The 13,919-nt window shown below is 52.5% G+C and overlaps 3 protein-coding genes across 12 annotated transcripts in view; 1 reads left to right on the forward strand and 2 right to left on the reverse strand.

The window, feature by feature from the left end:
• PKLR (pyruvate kinase L/R) overlaps positions 1 to 2,991 on the reverse strand; it is a 28,062-nt gene extending 25,071 nt beyond the window's left edge. Inside the window, exon 1 of one of the 2 annotated variants that reach the window (XM_070397480.1) lies at positions 2,897 to 2,991. The gene's annotated coding sequence lies outside the window, so the exon portion shown is untranslated. Of the gene's footprint in view, positions 1 to 761; positions 2,014 to 2,896 lie in introns of those variants that run through there. The other variant, XM_070397481.1, reaches the window with a different exon arrangement.
• Positions 42 to 9,248, forward strand: RUSC1 (RUN and SH3 domain containing 1). Of its 6 annotated transcripts, none has more exons than XM_070397465.1 (11): positions 42 to 134; positions 821 to 2,266; positions 2,543 to 2,953; positions 3,983 to 4,081; positions 4,233 to 4,309; positions 4,433 to 4,607; positions 4,701 to 4,806; positions 4,984 to 5,030; positions 5,680 to 6,226; positions 6,716 to 6,844; positions 8,520 to 9,248. In XM_070397465.1, the coding sequence occupies exons 2-11, from the start codon at positions 907 to 909 to the stop codon at positions 8,686 to 8,688; spliced, it is 3,120 nt and encodes a 1,039-aa protein (XP_070253566.1). In that variant the 5' UTR covers positions 42 to 134; positions 821 to 906; the 3' UTR covers positions 8,689 to 9,248. The 6 variants fall into 6 exon arrangements, with proteins under 6 accessions (XP_070253566.1, XP_070253567.1, XP_070253568.1 ...); XM_070397466.1 differs by having other exon boundaries at positions 8,503 to 8,651; XM_070397467.1 differs by lacking the exon at positions 2,543 to 2,953 and having other exon boundaries at positions 43 to 134.
• Positions 9,249 to 11,097: 1,849 nt separating this feature from the next.
• The window catches only part of ASH1L (ASH1 like histone lysine methyltransferase), a 128,351-nt gene continuing 125,529 nt past the window's right edge, over positions 11,098 to 13,919 (reverse strand). For all 4 annotated transcript variants that reach the window (XM_070397462.1, XM_070397461.1, XM_070397464.1 and 1 more), the window contains one exon: positions 11,098 to 13,604. In XM_070397462.1, the coding sequence (XP_070253563.1) occupies positions 13,513 to 13,604 (92 nt within the window). In that variant the 3' untranslated portion in view covers positions 11,098 to 13,512. The remainder of the gene's footprint in view (positions 13,605 to 13,919) is intronic.

Below are 13,919 nucleotides of genomic sequence, written 5' to 3' on the forward strand. Positions count from 1 at the left end.
CCGCCCATGCGTGAAGGGGCGCGGCTGCGCAGCGTGGGCGGGTTGTCCTACCGCCGCACCCCTTCCCTCCAGTCAGTGCGGGGACTGTGTGAGCCGCAGAGGAGCTCAACGCCTGGAGCAGTTGCAGAACCGAGGTGAGGAGGGCTCGGTCTGGGGGTGTGGATGAATGGATCTGCATGAGGGGTGGGGCAGGAGAGGGAGCAGTAAAAACGAATAGGGGTGAGGTGGTGGCTGGATGAAAGACAAGTACGGAGAGAATGGACAGAAACCCCGGGTTTCTAGCCCGGTTTCTACCGGGACTGTACGCTGAAGCCCTGTGCGGTCTACCGTGCGGGCAGGCGTGACATGAAGACCACCGCTCCATCCCCCGCTCCTGCCCGCCCTTTCCTGCATTCACCAGCCAGACGCAGCGCCTCTCCTCCCCCACTTCAGAGCATTTGGGCAGGGCCTCCCTTGGCCCCTTACTCTGGGAGTGATTGCAGCCAAGAGGACTGAGGGTCCATTCTGGACCGCATCCTTTTTCAAGTCCCCCCCCCCCCGCCTCCCCGCTGCACCTCCACGGGGATCCAGAGCGCAGCCGCATTCTCTGATGCCACCCCCCCTCCCCCCCGCCCATGCGGCGCCACTCCCGGGGGGTTCCATTCGATTCCACCTGCAAACACTGCAGAGGAAACTAAAGGCCAGTGGATGGTCATTTGCATCTCATTTGAATATTGTCTGGAGCAGTGCGCCTTCCCAGGCCTGCTCCCGCTGTCAGTCACCTCGGTGTCCTAGCGGTCCGCACCCTCACTGGCTGGGTTTCACCATCCCTGTCTTCTAGGTCAGCATCTGCGGTAGCCAGGTAGGCGGATGCGAGAGGCCCGGTCTTCCTGATTCTCTGGAGGCCATTCCGTCGCCGCTGGCACCATGCTGTCCCCTCAGAGGGCTTTACTCTGCAATCTCAACCACATCCACCTCCAGCACGTCTCTCTGGGCCTGCATTTGTCGCGCCGTCCTGAGCTAAGGGAGGGGCCCTCGAGCACATCCTTCCCCCCGGGGGACGCAGGGGGCAAGGAGAGCCGGGGCCCCTGCAGCGGGACCCTGGTGGATGCCAATTCCAACAGCCCAGCGGTGCCCTGCCGATGCTGCCAGGAGCACGGGCCAGGCCTAGAAACCCGGCAGGACCCAGCACAGGAGGAAGAGGGGGCTGCCTCTCCCTCGGACCCGGGTTGCTCCTCCTCTCTCAGCTCCTGTTCAGATCTTAGCCCTGACGAGTCCCCCATTTCAGTCTACTCGCGCGACCTCCCTGGTGACCAAGATGTCCCCCCTCAGCCTAGCATCATCCCCCCGGAGCAGGGCTCCCCTCTGGCCTCCGCAGGCCCTGGCGCCTGCTCTCCCGACAGCTTCTGCTGTTCTCCCGATTCCTGCTCCGGAGCTTCCTCCCCACCCGGCCCTGGCCTGGACTCCAACTGCAATGCGCTGACCACCGGCCAGGACCTGCCTTACCCAGGGCTGGAGGAGGAGGAGGAGGGTGGGGAGCAGGACCTCCTGACCTCCGAGCTCTCGGAGGCCGACGACGGGAAGACCCACCCTGGGAAAACCGAACCCAGTTGGAAAATCAACCCCATTTGGAAAATTGACACCGAGAAAACGGAAGCTGGCTGGAAAATCCCCGAGGACAATAACTCTGGTTGGAAAATCGGTGGGAATACTAACTCTGGTTGGAAAGCGGAGCCTGGAAAATTAGACTCCGGTTGGAAGACCAATACAGGAATAACTGATTCTGGCTGGAAGACAGACGCAGGGAAAAGTGATGGAGGCTGGAGGAGTGACGTCAGCGAGGAGCCGGCGCCCCACCGGACCATCACGTCCTTCCACGAGCTGGCCCAGAAGCGCAAGCGGGGCCCGGGGCTGACCCTCGCGACGCAGGCCAAGAAGGACCGCAGCGACTGGCTCATCGTCTTCTCGCCCGACAGCGAGCAGCCCCCCGCCGGGTCGCTGGGCGGCTCCCCCGCGGCGCCCCGGGAAGTCACCACCTTCAAGGAACTGCGGTCCCGCAGCCGGGCCCCGCCCCCGCCAGTCCCGCCCCGAGACCCCCCTGCTGGCTGGGCCTTGGTCCCGCCCCGGCCCCCACCCCCACCCGTTCCTCCCCGGAGGAAGAAGAACCGATCGGGGCTGCAGCCGATCGCGGAGGGGCAGCCCGGGGAGGGCAGGGAGGTCCAGCCCGGCGAGAAGGCCCCAGCCCCGCAGGAGCCGGAGGAGCCCGGCGCGCAGGCGGGCCGTGAGGGTAAGAGGCCGCCGGAGGCAGCGGGAGGAGGGCTGGGCTTCGGCCTTGCCCCAGCCTCCGAGGCTCACAGCCCGTCTCCGTGTCCCCCACCCTCTTTCTGTCCCCCACCCCTCCTGTGCCCTTCTGCCGGGGAGCGCTCCGGGAAAGGGAAGCCGGGTGGGTCGCTGGGTGACGGGACTAACTCTCTGCTCCCTCTTTCTCCCGCCCTTCCTCGCCTGGCTGCCCATCCGCTGCCCTCCTCTCCCTTCGCACCTGCCCCGCCAATCCCGCCTGCAGCCCGTCCCCTCCTGGTCCCTCGGCCCCTGGTTTTCCGGTTCTCGGCCGACGGGCGCCCCCTGTTGGAGGGTGGGGGCGCGGGCACGGCTGGGTCTCTGCTCCTGGCGCCTCTGGCGGGCTGGCCCGGCGCGGGGCTGCGGTTGCTGGGGGCGCCCAGTCCCGCGGAGGAGCCGCTGCTGCCTGTGCGCCTGTCCCCGGTGGGAGCCTATTCGCCCCCGGCGCGCGGGGCCCTGTCCTGCCTGGCCAGCCCCGAGCTGGCGCTGCTGCTGTCCCCGCTCTTTCCCAGAAGCAGCACCTTCCCCGCCGCGGCTCCCCCACCCCGCCAGGTACCCGCCCCCCCGCTGCCACCGCCACCTCGTCCGCCGAAGGCCCCTCGCTGGACCAGGAGCCCACCGCCTCCTCTCAGGCTACGTAAGACGGCCCCGGGCCGGCCCCGTAGGCCACGCCCCAGGCGGGCCGCCCCGCCCCTCCTCGGCTCGGCTCCCACCTCCGCGGTGGTTGCATCCGGGTTCCCGGCTCCGCCCCGCCCTTCGGCCTGGCCGATTCCTAGCGAATTCATTGGTTCTGGGAGCCTGGCTCTGCCCCGCCCATCTGGCCGATTCCTAGCGAGTTCATTGGTTCTGGGGAGCCTGCCTCCGCTCCGGTGCCGGCCGGGCGCTGCGGACGCGGGCCTGTGCTGCTTCAAACTCAGTTCAGGGGCCTCCAGCAAGTCCGTTGATAAGGACCTGGGGTGACCCCTGTGTGGAGCCCCTGGCCAGGGCGGGCCGGGCCCGACCGCCTCCTTGCTGGGGGAACGTGCAGGGTGCAGCTCCCCAACTCTCCCGGCTGAAGAGGGCCTGGTCTCGCCTTCCTACCCACCAGCCTCACTGGGCTGCGGGGCGCCCTCCGCAGCGATGCCGGAGCAGGACCTGGGGTTCCCCTTTCTGGTGCCTTCACTGTAGCCTCCCAGCCCTTGGATCTCCGCTCCCTTCCTCTCTTTTCCATTCTCGTTTGTCTGTCTTTCCATTGGTCCGGGCTCCCCACGTGCTCTTCCGTGTTCGCGGGCAGGACGCAGGCCCGAGGGGAGCGGGGGTGGGGGGAAGGTGCCCCTCCCTGCCCTCGGCCTGTCATCTCCTGCCCTAGAGGCCCCAGGGGGCGGGCGGGAGGTGAGCGCGGCTGTCCTTGCGCCTGGACTTCCGGGATCGCGGAGGTGGGAGCTGGGCCCTGAAAAAGGAATGGAAACGGGGAATTGGGGTGCACAGGGGCGGCGAGTGCTGAGATCCGGGCAGCATTTCACTCCGGGGTCCCGGGTCTCGCTGCCCGTGCTGTACCCAGCTTTGTGTCCCCTCTCCCAAGACTTCAGGGCTGGGTGCTGTGGACCCGTAGGAGGTGACCTGTGCCGAAGCCGGGAGTCCTCGAATAACCCTCGGTAAGTGTCTCCGCGTTCTTTCCTCCCCGCAGTCCGCAGTTCCTGGTCCTTCGCCGGTGTCCCCGGGGCCCAGCGACTGTGGATGGCAGAAGCCCAGAGTGGGACCGGCCAGCTGCAGGAGCAGAAGAAAGGTAGGACACCCTCGCCCTGGCCTCGGAATCCGCTGCCCCGCACTGTGCCCTCCCCTCACAGGGTCAGATTGCATGAACCGGGTTCTCCCAGGCCCTCGGGTGTTCCTGGGAGACAGGGGCTTTGATGCTTCTCTCCCCTCCCCGTCCCCAGGTCTCTTGATAGCCGTCAGCGCCTCCGTAGATAAAATCATCACGCACTTTGGGGCCGCCCGAAACTTGGTTCAGAAGGTGAAGTTGTCTGTGGGAGGATCTGGGGGTTGAGGAGGTGAATGTAGCTCTGGGGGCGCAGAACTCTGGACAGGAAGCGCGTTGTCGGTATCTCTGGACCCATGCCCACTGCGCTGCCTCCAGGCCCAGTTGGGAGACAGCCGGCTGAGCCCAGATGTGGGGCACCTGGTGCTGACCACCCTCTGCCCGGCTCTCCATGCCCTGGTGGCTGACGGGCTGAAGCCTTTCCGAAAGGACCTCATCACTGGGCAGCGCAGGAGCAACCCCTGGAGCGTGGTGGAGGCATCGGTGAAGCCAGGTGAAGTGTGGGACTCTGCCCAGGGCTGGGCCCGGAGGGAGGCCGGGCTGGGGCTGGGGCTGGGGCTGGGCTGACAGCTCGGGTTGTCCTCAGGCTCCAGCACCCGGTCCTTTGGAACCCTGTATAGCCAGGTCAGCCGTCTAGCCCCGCTGAGCAGCAGCAGAAGCCGCTTCCACGCCTTCATCCTGGGCCTCCTCAAGTGAGTGGCATTCTTTCTGGTGCCCCTCCCATGGCCTGGGTCCTGCAGGGGTATCTCAGGTGGGATCCCCCAGGTTCCTGGCGCAAACCTCTCCTGTTCCGATCTCATCTCCCACCCCCTGCCTAGAGGGCGCTGGAGTCCTCCACCTCCCTGAGCTTGTTCCCTTTTCTCCCCCAGCACTAAGCAGTTGGAGCTGTGGTTTTCCAGTCTGCAGGAAGATGCAGGTCAGAGGTTCAAATGGGAGAGGATGGGGCTGCTAGGCTGCGAGGGAAGGAGGAAAGGGGGTCTGTTCTGCTGGTTCCCACTAATGCCAGGATGATCTTAATCTGCTCTGCGATCTTATTACTCTTCTGCTTAAAACTTTTCCAAGGAGTCCCTTAGCCCACAGGGGGAAAGACCCAAATCTTCACTATAACCTCCCGTCTTGATTATTGGCCTCTGCCTTCTCTTGCCTCTAAGTCTGGGGCTTTCCCTGGTTCCTTGACAGGCTTCCTTTCTGATTCTTTCCTCCACCTAGAATAGGACTTCCTGCCCCTCACTAACTTTCATTCATCCTTTAGATTTTACAGTGAGGCTTCACCTTGCCCTCAGACTAGGCTAACCCTCACCCACTATTTTGCTCCCATGGCCCGGTCCTCCTTTCTGTTACTCAGTTTCTTATCACCACTTGTTCTATATGTGCTTCCTGCTCTAGGCAGTGGTTTTACATGGGCAGGGAGGTATCAGCCCTGTTCCCCACCATGGTCTTCTCTGCCCCAGTGCCTGGCATAGAATGAGGCCTGGGGGGATGTTTGTTGATGGGTGGGCTGATGCAGGGAGCCCTCTGGGACTAGGCTGAGGGCAGGGGCTAATGTTAGCCTGCTTCTTTTCTAGGCCTGCTGTCCCTCCTGTACCTGCCCACTGGATTCTTCTCTTTGGCCCGGGGTGGCTGCCCTTCCCTGTCCACAGAGCTGCTGCTCCTGCTGCAGCCATTGTCGGTGCTCACCTTCCACTTGGACCTGCTCTTTGAGCATCACCACCACCTGCCCCTGGGCCCACCTCAGACTCCTGCCCCCGCAGGCTCACCGCCAGCCTTGCAGCAGACTGTGCAAGCCATGCTGCACTGGGGGGGTCGGCTGGCCCAGAGCCTTCGTGGGGCTTCTGAGGAGACCCCTCCAGGCCCTTCAGCCCCCTCAAGCCCTCCCAAACCAGGCAGCTGGTGGGAGCAGCTGACCCAGGCCTCCCGGGTCTATGCCTCTGGGGGCACGGAGGGCTTCTCCCTTCGTCGATGGGGATCCAGGTGTCCCGGGACTGTGGCTGAGGAAGCACAGGAGAGATCGTTGCCCACAGACACGGCACCAGGCAGAGGCGTGTGGCTGGGAAGACTGTTTGGAGTGCCTGGGGCCCTCACAGAAACTGAAAGTGGAACTCTAAAGTCCAGGTAATGGGGCACCTGGTCCCCTCCACATCACCCAGTTACCCAAATATGAAACTAGAGTGCTCCTCTAGGTCAGAAGTTGTCAGTCTGTTTTTCTACAGTCATGAGCTAAAAATGGTTACATTCTTGAGAAGTTACATTTTAATGGTGATGTAAGCACCTATATGATGTTCTCCATTTGCCTCTTGGCCCTAAAGGGCTAAATAGTAAGTATTTGCTGAACTCTGGCTTCAGATACTCTCCAGTGATCCTCTAGGTCTCTCTGAGTGTACTGGTTCCCAGAGGTCCTTTAGTGACTTTTGTGTTGTAGACCTGTTTTCAACTCCCTAATCACCCTAACGAACTGTCTCTCTGCCCTTAGCAGTGACCAGCTCCAGATCTCTTTTGAAGCACAGGCTGCTCAGCCTTTTTCTCCCTCCAGAGCCCTGGGTGTTTTTTGTTTTTTTTTCTGGAGGTGGGGTAAACTCTGTGACCCTGTATCCCTTCCTCCAGGAGACCATCCAGCTGGCTGCCTCCTACAGTGAACGTGCTGGCTCTGGTGAAGAGGGTGGCACCTTCTGAGACTCCTAGTTCACCGGAGGAGCTTGAGGCCTCAGCACCCAGCACGGTGCAGACCCATCGGTAAGGAGAATTGGGGAGAATGCATTGGTGTGCACGTGTGTGTGTGTGTGTGTGTGTGTTTCTGTCTTCAGAGGGGAGGGGAGGTTAAAAGGCTGTGGGGCTGTAAAGTCAGACAGTGCTTAGTTTGCATTACATTTCTGCTATTATTGGTGTGAACTCATTCCTCTGAGCCTTGGTTTCTTTCTCCCTTTTTAAAGAGGATAATTTATACCTTTATTGTGGTTGTTAGAGAGACTAAACATAATTTTATAAGAGCATCTGGCACAGAGGAGGTGCCCAGTTAATGACAACTATGTATTTGGATGTGCCCATGTGCATACCCTGAGGGATTGTGCTTCCCTTCAGTGGGGTCTTCTAATTTGGCACCAGAGATTGCTTCTTGCTTTAGGGTCTGGCTCCCTTTGGTTTCTTAATCCATTGAATTAGGTTTCTTGATTTTTCATTCATTCAGTAATACTTTTCAAGTGCTTACTATGTGCCAAGCATTATGCTAGGGGAGGGAAAACAAAGATAAACATATTGGAACCCCTACCTTCAAGGAGCTTGTAGTCCAGTGGAGATACCAATGAGTAAACAAGTGGTTAAAATTCTGTATGGAGCCGGCTGGTGTGGGCCAGTTGGGTGAGTGTTGTTCTATGCACCAAGAGGTCACTGTTCGATTCCTGGTCAGGGCACATACCTGGGTTGCAGGTTCGATCCCCAGTAGGGCGAGTGCAGGAGGCAGCCAATCGATGTTGCTCTCTTATTGAGGTTTCTCTCTCTCTCTCTCTCTCTCTCTCTCTACCTTTCCCTCTAAAACAAGAAAAGAAAAACAATAAAAACATATTTAAAAAATTCTGTATGGAAAAGATTGTAGGAAAGGGGCCATATAGACAGGGCTTCTTCCCAAGGTTGCAGACTCAGGGAAGGCCCAGTGATGGTGTAGGGTGTGTCAGAAGGAATAGGATGCAAAAGTGGAGAGGCCCAAGTGTAGTGAGGTACTATGGACACATGATTGGTTGTGCCCAGAGTGGAGGTTGTTGGCAGCAGTGACAGGAAGCTATAGGCTTCAGTAGGCCTAGACCTCACTGTGAGGTAGGGGGAACTATTGAAGGGCCATAAGCTGGGGGATATGCTTGCTTGTTTTTGAAGGATCTCTGTCTGCTGTGTGGAAAATGGAGCTGGGGAGGGAGGTCATGAGAGATGAAGGGATATCAGTTAGATTATATGTAGTGGTTGAGAGAGAGAATAGAGAGCTAAACTAGAGTGAGGGCAGTGGAGTTGATGAGAAAGACAGGTGGAATAGTGGGAGATACAAACACCAAGCTAGTTTTGGTGATTGAGTTGATATGAGGAATGAGAGACCCTGGTTTTTGCTGGGAGCAACTGGGTAGAAGGTAGTGCTATTTACCAGTATAGGGGACACAAGAGGAGGGACTGGTGTGTAGAGTTATTTAATTTGCAGATGTTGAATTTGAAGTACAAGAGAAGTGCAAATCATGTCAAATAAGTTGCTGAAGAGCGGGTTTGGAGCTCAGGAGAGGGCTGGGGCCCCACAGGGAATCCACATGTTGCTAGACATGAGCCCAATGTTCCCAGAGCTGAACCAAAGGGATGTTCCACACAGTGGGAAGATGAGACCTGGGACAGCTGGGTACCCCCACCTCACTTCATCCCAGCATCTGGCTCCCCACAGGGCAGTCCGTGCTCTCTGTGACCACACCGCTGCAGGACCTGACCAGCTGAGCTTCCAGCGTGGGGAAGTGCTGCGTGTCATCGCCACTGTGGATGAGGATTGGCTCCGCTGTGGGCGGGATGGAATGGAGGGGCTGGTACCTGTGGGGTATACCTCTCTTGTTCTCTAGGCCTAGGACCTTTTTCCTTTCCTGCATCTCTCTCTCTCTCCTGTCACTTTGGAATGGAATGGCCTGTGAACACGAACCCTTGTAAACTGATTTTCCCAGAAGCATTTTCCCTGTCTGTAAAAGGATACTTTCCTCCCACATCCCTTTCTACTTATATGTGAAATAAATTTTCCTACTTCTCTCCCATACCCATCTGTAAGTTGAAATCTGCTCTTCTTCCAAATATATACAAAGCAATTTTCCTCCATGCAGTTTCTTTCTTCTTCCCCATCTGCATAAGGGAATATCTCCCTATCTGCAAAATGGAAATCTAGTCCCCATCTACCTTCCTGTGTAAGTACTCTGCTAGTACAGTATATGCCTCAGTTCCCAAGACTAGAGGGTCTCTAGTCTCCTTCATGTGTATGAGTCTTCCCCCACTTCCCCCATCCCATGTTGCCAATATTTATTATGTACTCATGTTGTACTAGGTGTTAAAGTCTGGATACCCCTGGTGGGTGGGCCTGTGATGTTGGATATGTCTCCTTCCTCTTTTGTCCCAATAAAGTGTGGGAGTTGAATGTGTGTGTGTGTGTGTGTGTGTCACAGGGGGTTTGAGGACAAAGGCTGTGGGAGGCCCTCTTGTAGGAAGCTCAAGGGAGATGCTTCCTTCCAAGCCCAGGTTCAGTTCTTACTGTTTCCTGAGGAATGCAGAAGTGCCCCTTGATTGTGCCTGAATCTCAGAAGTGCCCCTTTATTCGAGACGTCACTGCTTTGTTTTGTGGGACTGATAGGTAGGAGCCTGAGTAAATAGTGGGAGAATGGGGAAGACATGGCCCTTGAAATTATACTCATTAGATTTGTATCTGAGGTGATGAAGGATTAAAGGGTTGCAAAAAGTGACAGATTGTTTTCTATTTAACATTACTATTCTGCAGTAATACAATTTCAGAAAGCACAATAACTTGACATTTATAACTTTGTTAGGATTTAATGAGTTTTGGTCTTCTGAAATGAGAATAGTTAAGGTGCTCTGGAGGTTTGAGGATGGGGTAGGAAATCATTATAAATGACTGCCTCAAGGAAAATCACTAAAAGGTTAGAAGAATAAAGATATAATTATAACCAGGCAACAGAAAAGTTAGGGGGAAGGTGAAAACTATGAAGTGAAATACAGGGGAAAGATATCTGGAAGTTTTCCTTCATTTTGGAGAACTTCGTTGGAGAGGACAATGGGCAGGTAATAGGAGAGGGGAGATAAAAACAGATCAAAGCTTTGTGACTACTCGGGAGCAGGCTTTGAATAGCCTCAAGTGTCTCATACTTTTGTTATTTTTGAAGGCTTATTTTTTTAAAAATATTTTTATTGATTTCAGAGAGGAAGGAAGAGGGGGAGAGAGACAGAAACATCAATGATGAGAGAGAATCATTGATCGGCTGCCTCCTGCACACCCCCCATTGGGGATTGAGCCCGCAACCCCGGCATGTGCCCTTGACCGGAAACGAACTTGGGACCCTTCAGTCCGCAGGCTGACAGGCTGACGCTCTATCCACCAAGCCAAACCGGCTAGGCTAGGGTGTTGAAGACTTATTCTTTTTTTTTTTTTTTTTTTTAAATATATTTTATTGATTTTTTACAGAGAGGAAGGGAGAGAGATAGAGAGTCAGAAACATCGATGAGAGAGAAACATAGATGAGCTGCCTCCTGTACATCTCCCACTGGGGATGTGCCCGCAACCCAGGTACATGCCCTTGACCGGAATCGAACCTGGGACCTTTGAGTCCGCAGGCCGACGCTCTATCCACTGAGCCAAACCGGTTTTGGCTGAAGACTTATTCTTAAACTCCATTCCTGGCCAATTCATATTCATCTGCTCCTTGCTTTAAATTTGCATTTGTGTTTAGCTGCCCTTTCAATTTTGACCTCAGTTTGCATTTCAGATGTTTTCTAGGGTGATGTTTCACCAACTAGATTCTGAGAGCCTCTGGGGATTCCTAGTTATATTAGGAGTACTCAAGTTTACACAAATTGCCACTGCAAAAGAAGTTTTATTTTTATAATGTTTGAAATTATAAAACAGTAGATATGAAAGACTACTTTGATTTTTTTTTTTTGGGTGGGGGGCAATGATTTCTAAAGTTTCAGATTTGAGAGAGAGAGAGAGAGAGAGAGAGAGAGAGAAACATCCATCAGCTGCCTCCTGTACACGCCCTAACCAGGGATTGAACTCGAAACCTAAGATATGTGCCCTTACTGGGAATCGAACCCTCAACCTTTTTGGTGTACAGGACAACGCTTCAACCAACTGAGCCACCCCGTTAGGGCCTGATGATATGGTTTTAAAAAGATCTTTTTGGAAACAGGATTGAGAAGATCCTGGAAGATAAATGGAGGATAGGAAAGAGGAAAAAATAGCAAGCTCACCACTCTGTAGTTAGGAAAAGTTTTTTCCATTTAATACTAGACTTTTAAGGATTTGAGATGCAAGCTTTTTATGCAATTACATCCAATGTTAAAATTGGTAATACATAATTTACAAAGATTAACATCAAAACAATCATCTATTTAGATATGCTTTTGTAAAAAGGAAATATATTAGCAGCATTTATATTTTCCGCAATCACACAGCCTACAGACATGCAGACTAACTGTATCTATTTGCAGTGATGTAGTGCTTTGCCCCGCATTTCAAACACCAAAACCCACCTGGCAGCTAGGGGGATCTTTTTATTTCGTTATTATAAAATAACTGAAAAATAAAAAAAGGCATTAATCTCTACACAAGTAAGAAAAAACAAGTTTTTGCACTTACCTAACATTTGATTGTCTAAAAAACATTTCAGTTTTTAGTCTTTCAACAAAAGAAAGATAAAATGACAGAGCGTAGTGTCTTTTGCTTCTGTTCACACATATTACAAAGTTTTTTCTTTTTTTGTCTTTTTTAAAATTTTAGTGTTTAACACTATTAAAGGAAATATTGAATTTTAAACTCTTTCTTGTAACTTTCCTGCTTTTGACTAAAAGGAGACTCCCAAAGTGCCCCTATCCCCACCTCCCTCCCCCAGGCTCCCTGAAATGAAAACCAAAAAAGAAACCACTCAAATGGGCTTGGACATGCGATGTTTCCAGCTCCACACGTGAGTATCTTATACCCAGGCCTCTCAGTAATGTACAGTGCTTCTCTACAGTAAGAAAATACTCCAAATTATTTTCTTAATTCTCTTTTTTCTTTAATAAAATATTTATTCTGCTTTTTCTCTGCTCAAGGGGATCTTTGGCATCCCCGGTCTCTTTTGTTTATTCCTCAAGATTGACACAGAAAGAAGAAAAAGGAAAAAAGATTCAATGGAATGGAAGGTGGTCAATGTTTCTACCTAAACAAGTCAGAGTGTCGTCATCATAAGGGAAAATGTACAATTAGGACAGCATTGGTCCAATATTAGAAAAAAGTAATGAGGACTGGTTTACTATTGTATTGCTTGCTAATCACGCAGCAGATATATATATATATATATATATATATATACACACACACACACACATATATACATACACACACATACATGTGTGTGTACACACACACACACACACACACATACACACACATATATATACACATACAACTTGGCACATTTAAAAAACATCTTTTCTCTTATAAGAACATCTAAAACTTATATGCATATGTATGTCTGAGAAGACAACAAAGCAAAGCTTTTTAAATTTTATTTTTAAAGAGACATTATTGTCTGGTAACTTCTGGCCCAGAGAATGGGAAGGAAGGAAACACCCTGGATATCCCTCCTGATGATCAGGAGGGTGGAGGAAAGATGGAACTAGGGGTAGGGAGAATACACTGTCTCTTTAAGAGATAAAAATTGAAAACTGTACAATTAAGAAAACAAGAGTAGTGTTTTGAATTGATAATCTACACTCACAACAAATACTCTGATAGGTGAATACTGTTCAACAGTTTTGTAGTGATTTTTGTTTGGTGGGGGTTAGAGTTCATTTTTATATAGGTTTTAAAATGATTTTATTTTGAAATGAATCTTCATTCGCACAGCACAGCAGACACACACAAACCACAGTGCATAAACTGTACATGTGCTGGGGGGAGGCCTGGCCTCGTCAGAAAAAAATATGTTCGGCAGGTTAAAACGAAGGTAATTCTAAGTACTGTGCCCTCTGACCCCATGGGGGCCTTCCCTATTCCATGATTCTATTTTGGGGAGTAGATGTAGGGAGAGGAGCAGCAGTTACAAGTGCTTTGAGTTATCAACTCATGTTTTACTTTGACATTGTTGGGCAAGAAAGGAGAAACTTTCCTCATCGGGGATCTGGAAAGAGGTCCCAGCTACTGTTTCTGTCTCAGGTCTCTGGGATAGCTCTTGGAGCCTACAGAAAGCAGATGGGGTAGGTGGTGGGGTTCCTGGCCCTACCCCTTTGGATTCTGAGTTATACCTGGGTATAGGAAGCAGCTTCTTAGCAGTGCTTGTGGGATCAGAGGATGACAGAAAAACCCAAGCTGGGGGAGGGGCAAGTGTTATAAAGTACCAAAAAGTTTTGGTCATCCTCAATGTGCTCTGCCTTCCTCCCTACATTATTATTAACCTTCTGGATGAAGCCATGGAGAGGAAAACAAGTTAAATTGAACTGGTTAGACAGATCCCCTTCCTCTTCCTCTCTACAAGCTCCAAGGTTTATTAAGTACCTAATGTTAACGTCATGGCCCCATTCCCCTTGCTGGATGGACCCTTCCCACTCCTGTCTACACTCAGAGAACAGGAGGCAGGACTGTTAGCTCCACTGGATCTCAGATGCTTGAGGTTCTCATTCTTTGAGGTTCACTTTCGAAAGCTGTTTTCTGGGATAAACAGAGTACGCCTTCGCAGTTTCCTGCCTGATCCTTCCTCCAGCAAGTATGTCACATCGATGGCTGAAAACAGAACCAAGGAGGCTGATCAAATACCACTGGCCTACTCCTTACTCCAGATCTGAGTTCTCAGATCAGAGGACTTCAATGATTGCTTTTCTGACCTATAAGCAATTTAGGCCTTCCTCCAGCTAGGTATAAAAGCTAGTCTCTAGGAAGGAGAACATCTCACCTCCCACAGTTTCATTCCCCAAATATAACTAAAAGCAGGCCCATTAAAGAACTATACCATTTTCTTAGAATACATTCCATTCCGGACCAGTAGTTAGAAGTTGTTTTTTTTCATTCCATCTCCCTAATTTTCTATTTACCTTAAAT

The sequence above is a fragment of the Myotis yumanensis genome, unplaced genomic scaffold (assembly GCF_028538775.1).
Source record: "Myotis yumanensis isolate MYYU_CA2020_CCGP unplaced genomic scaffold, mMyoYum1.0.hap1 SCAF_17, whole genome shotgun sequence".
NCBI lineage: Eukaryota > Metazoa > Chordata > Mammalia > Chiroptera > Vespertilionidae > Myotis > Myotis yumanensis.

Excerpts from the sequence above, each read along its gene's own strand:
- RUSC1 (XM_070397465.1), top strand. The coding sequence starts at position 907 with ATGCTGTCCCCTCAGAGGGCTTTACTCTGCAATCTCAACCACATCCAC. Across the intron at positions 4,608-4,700 it reads GGAGGCATCGGTGAAGCCAG|GCTCCAGCACCCGGTCCTTT; the intron begins GTGAAGTGTGGG and ends GGTTGTCCTCAG. Across the intron at positions 5,031-5,679 it reads CAGTCTGCAGGAAGATGCAG|GCCTGCTGTCCCTCCTGTAC; the intron begins GTCAGAGGTTCA and ends CTTCTTTTCTAG.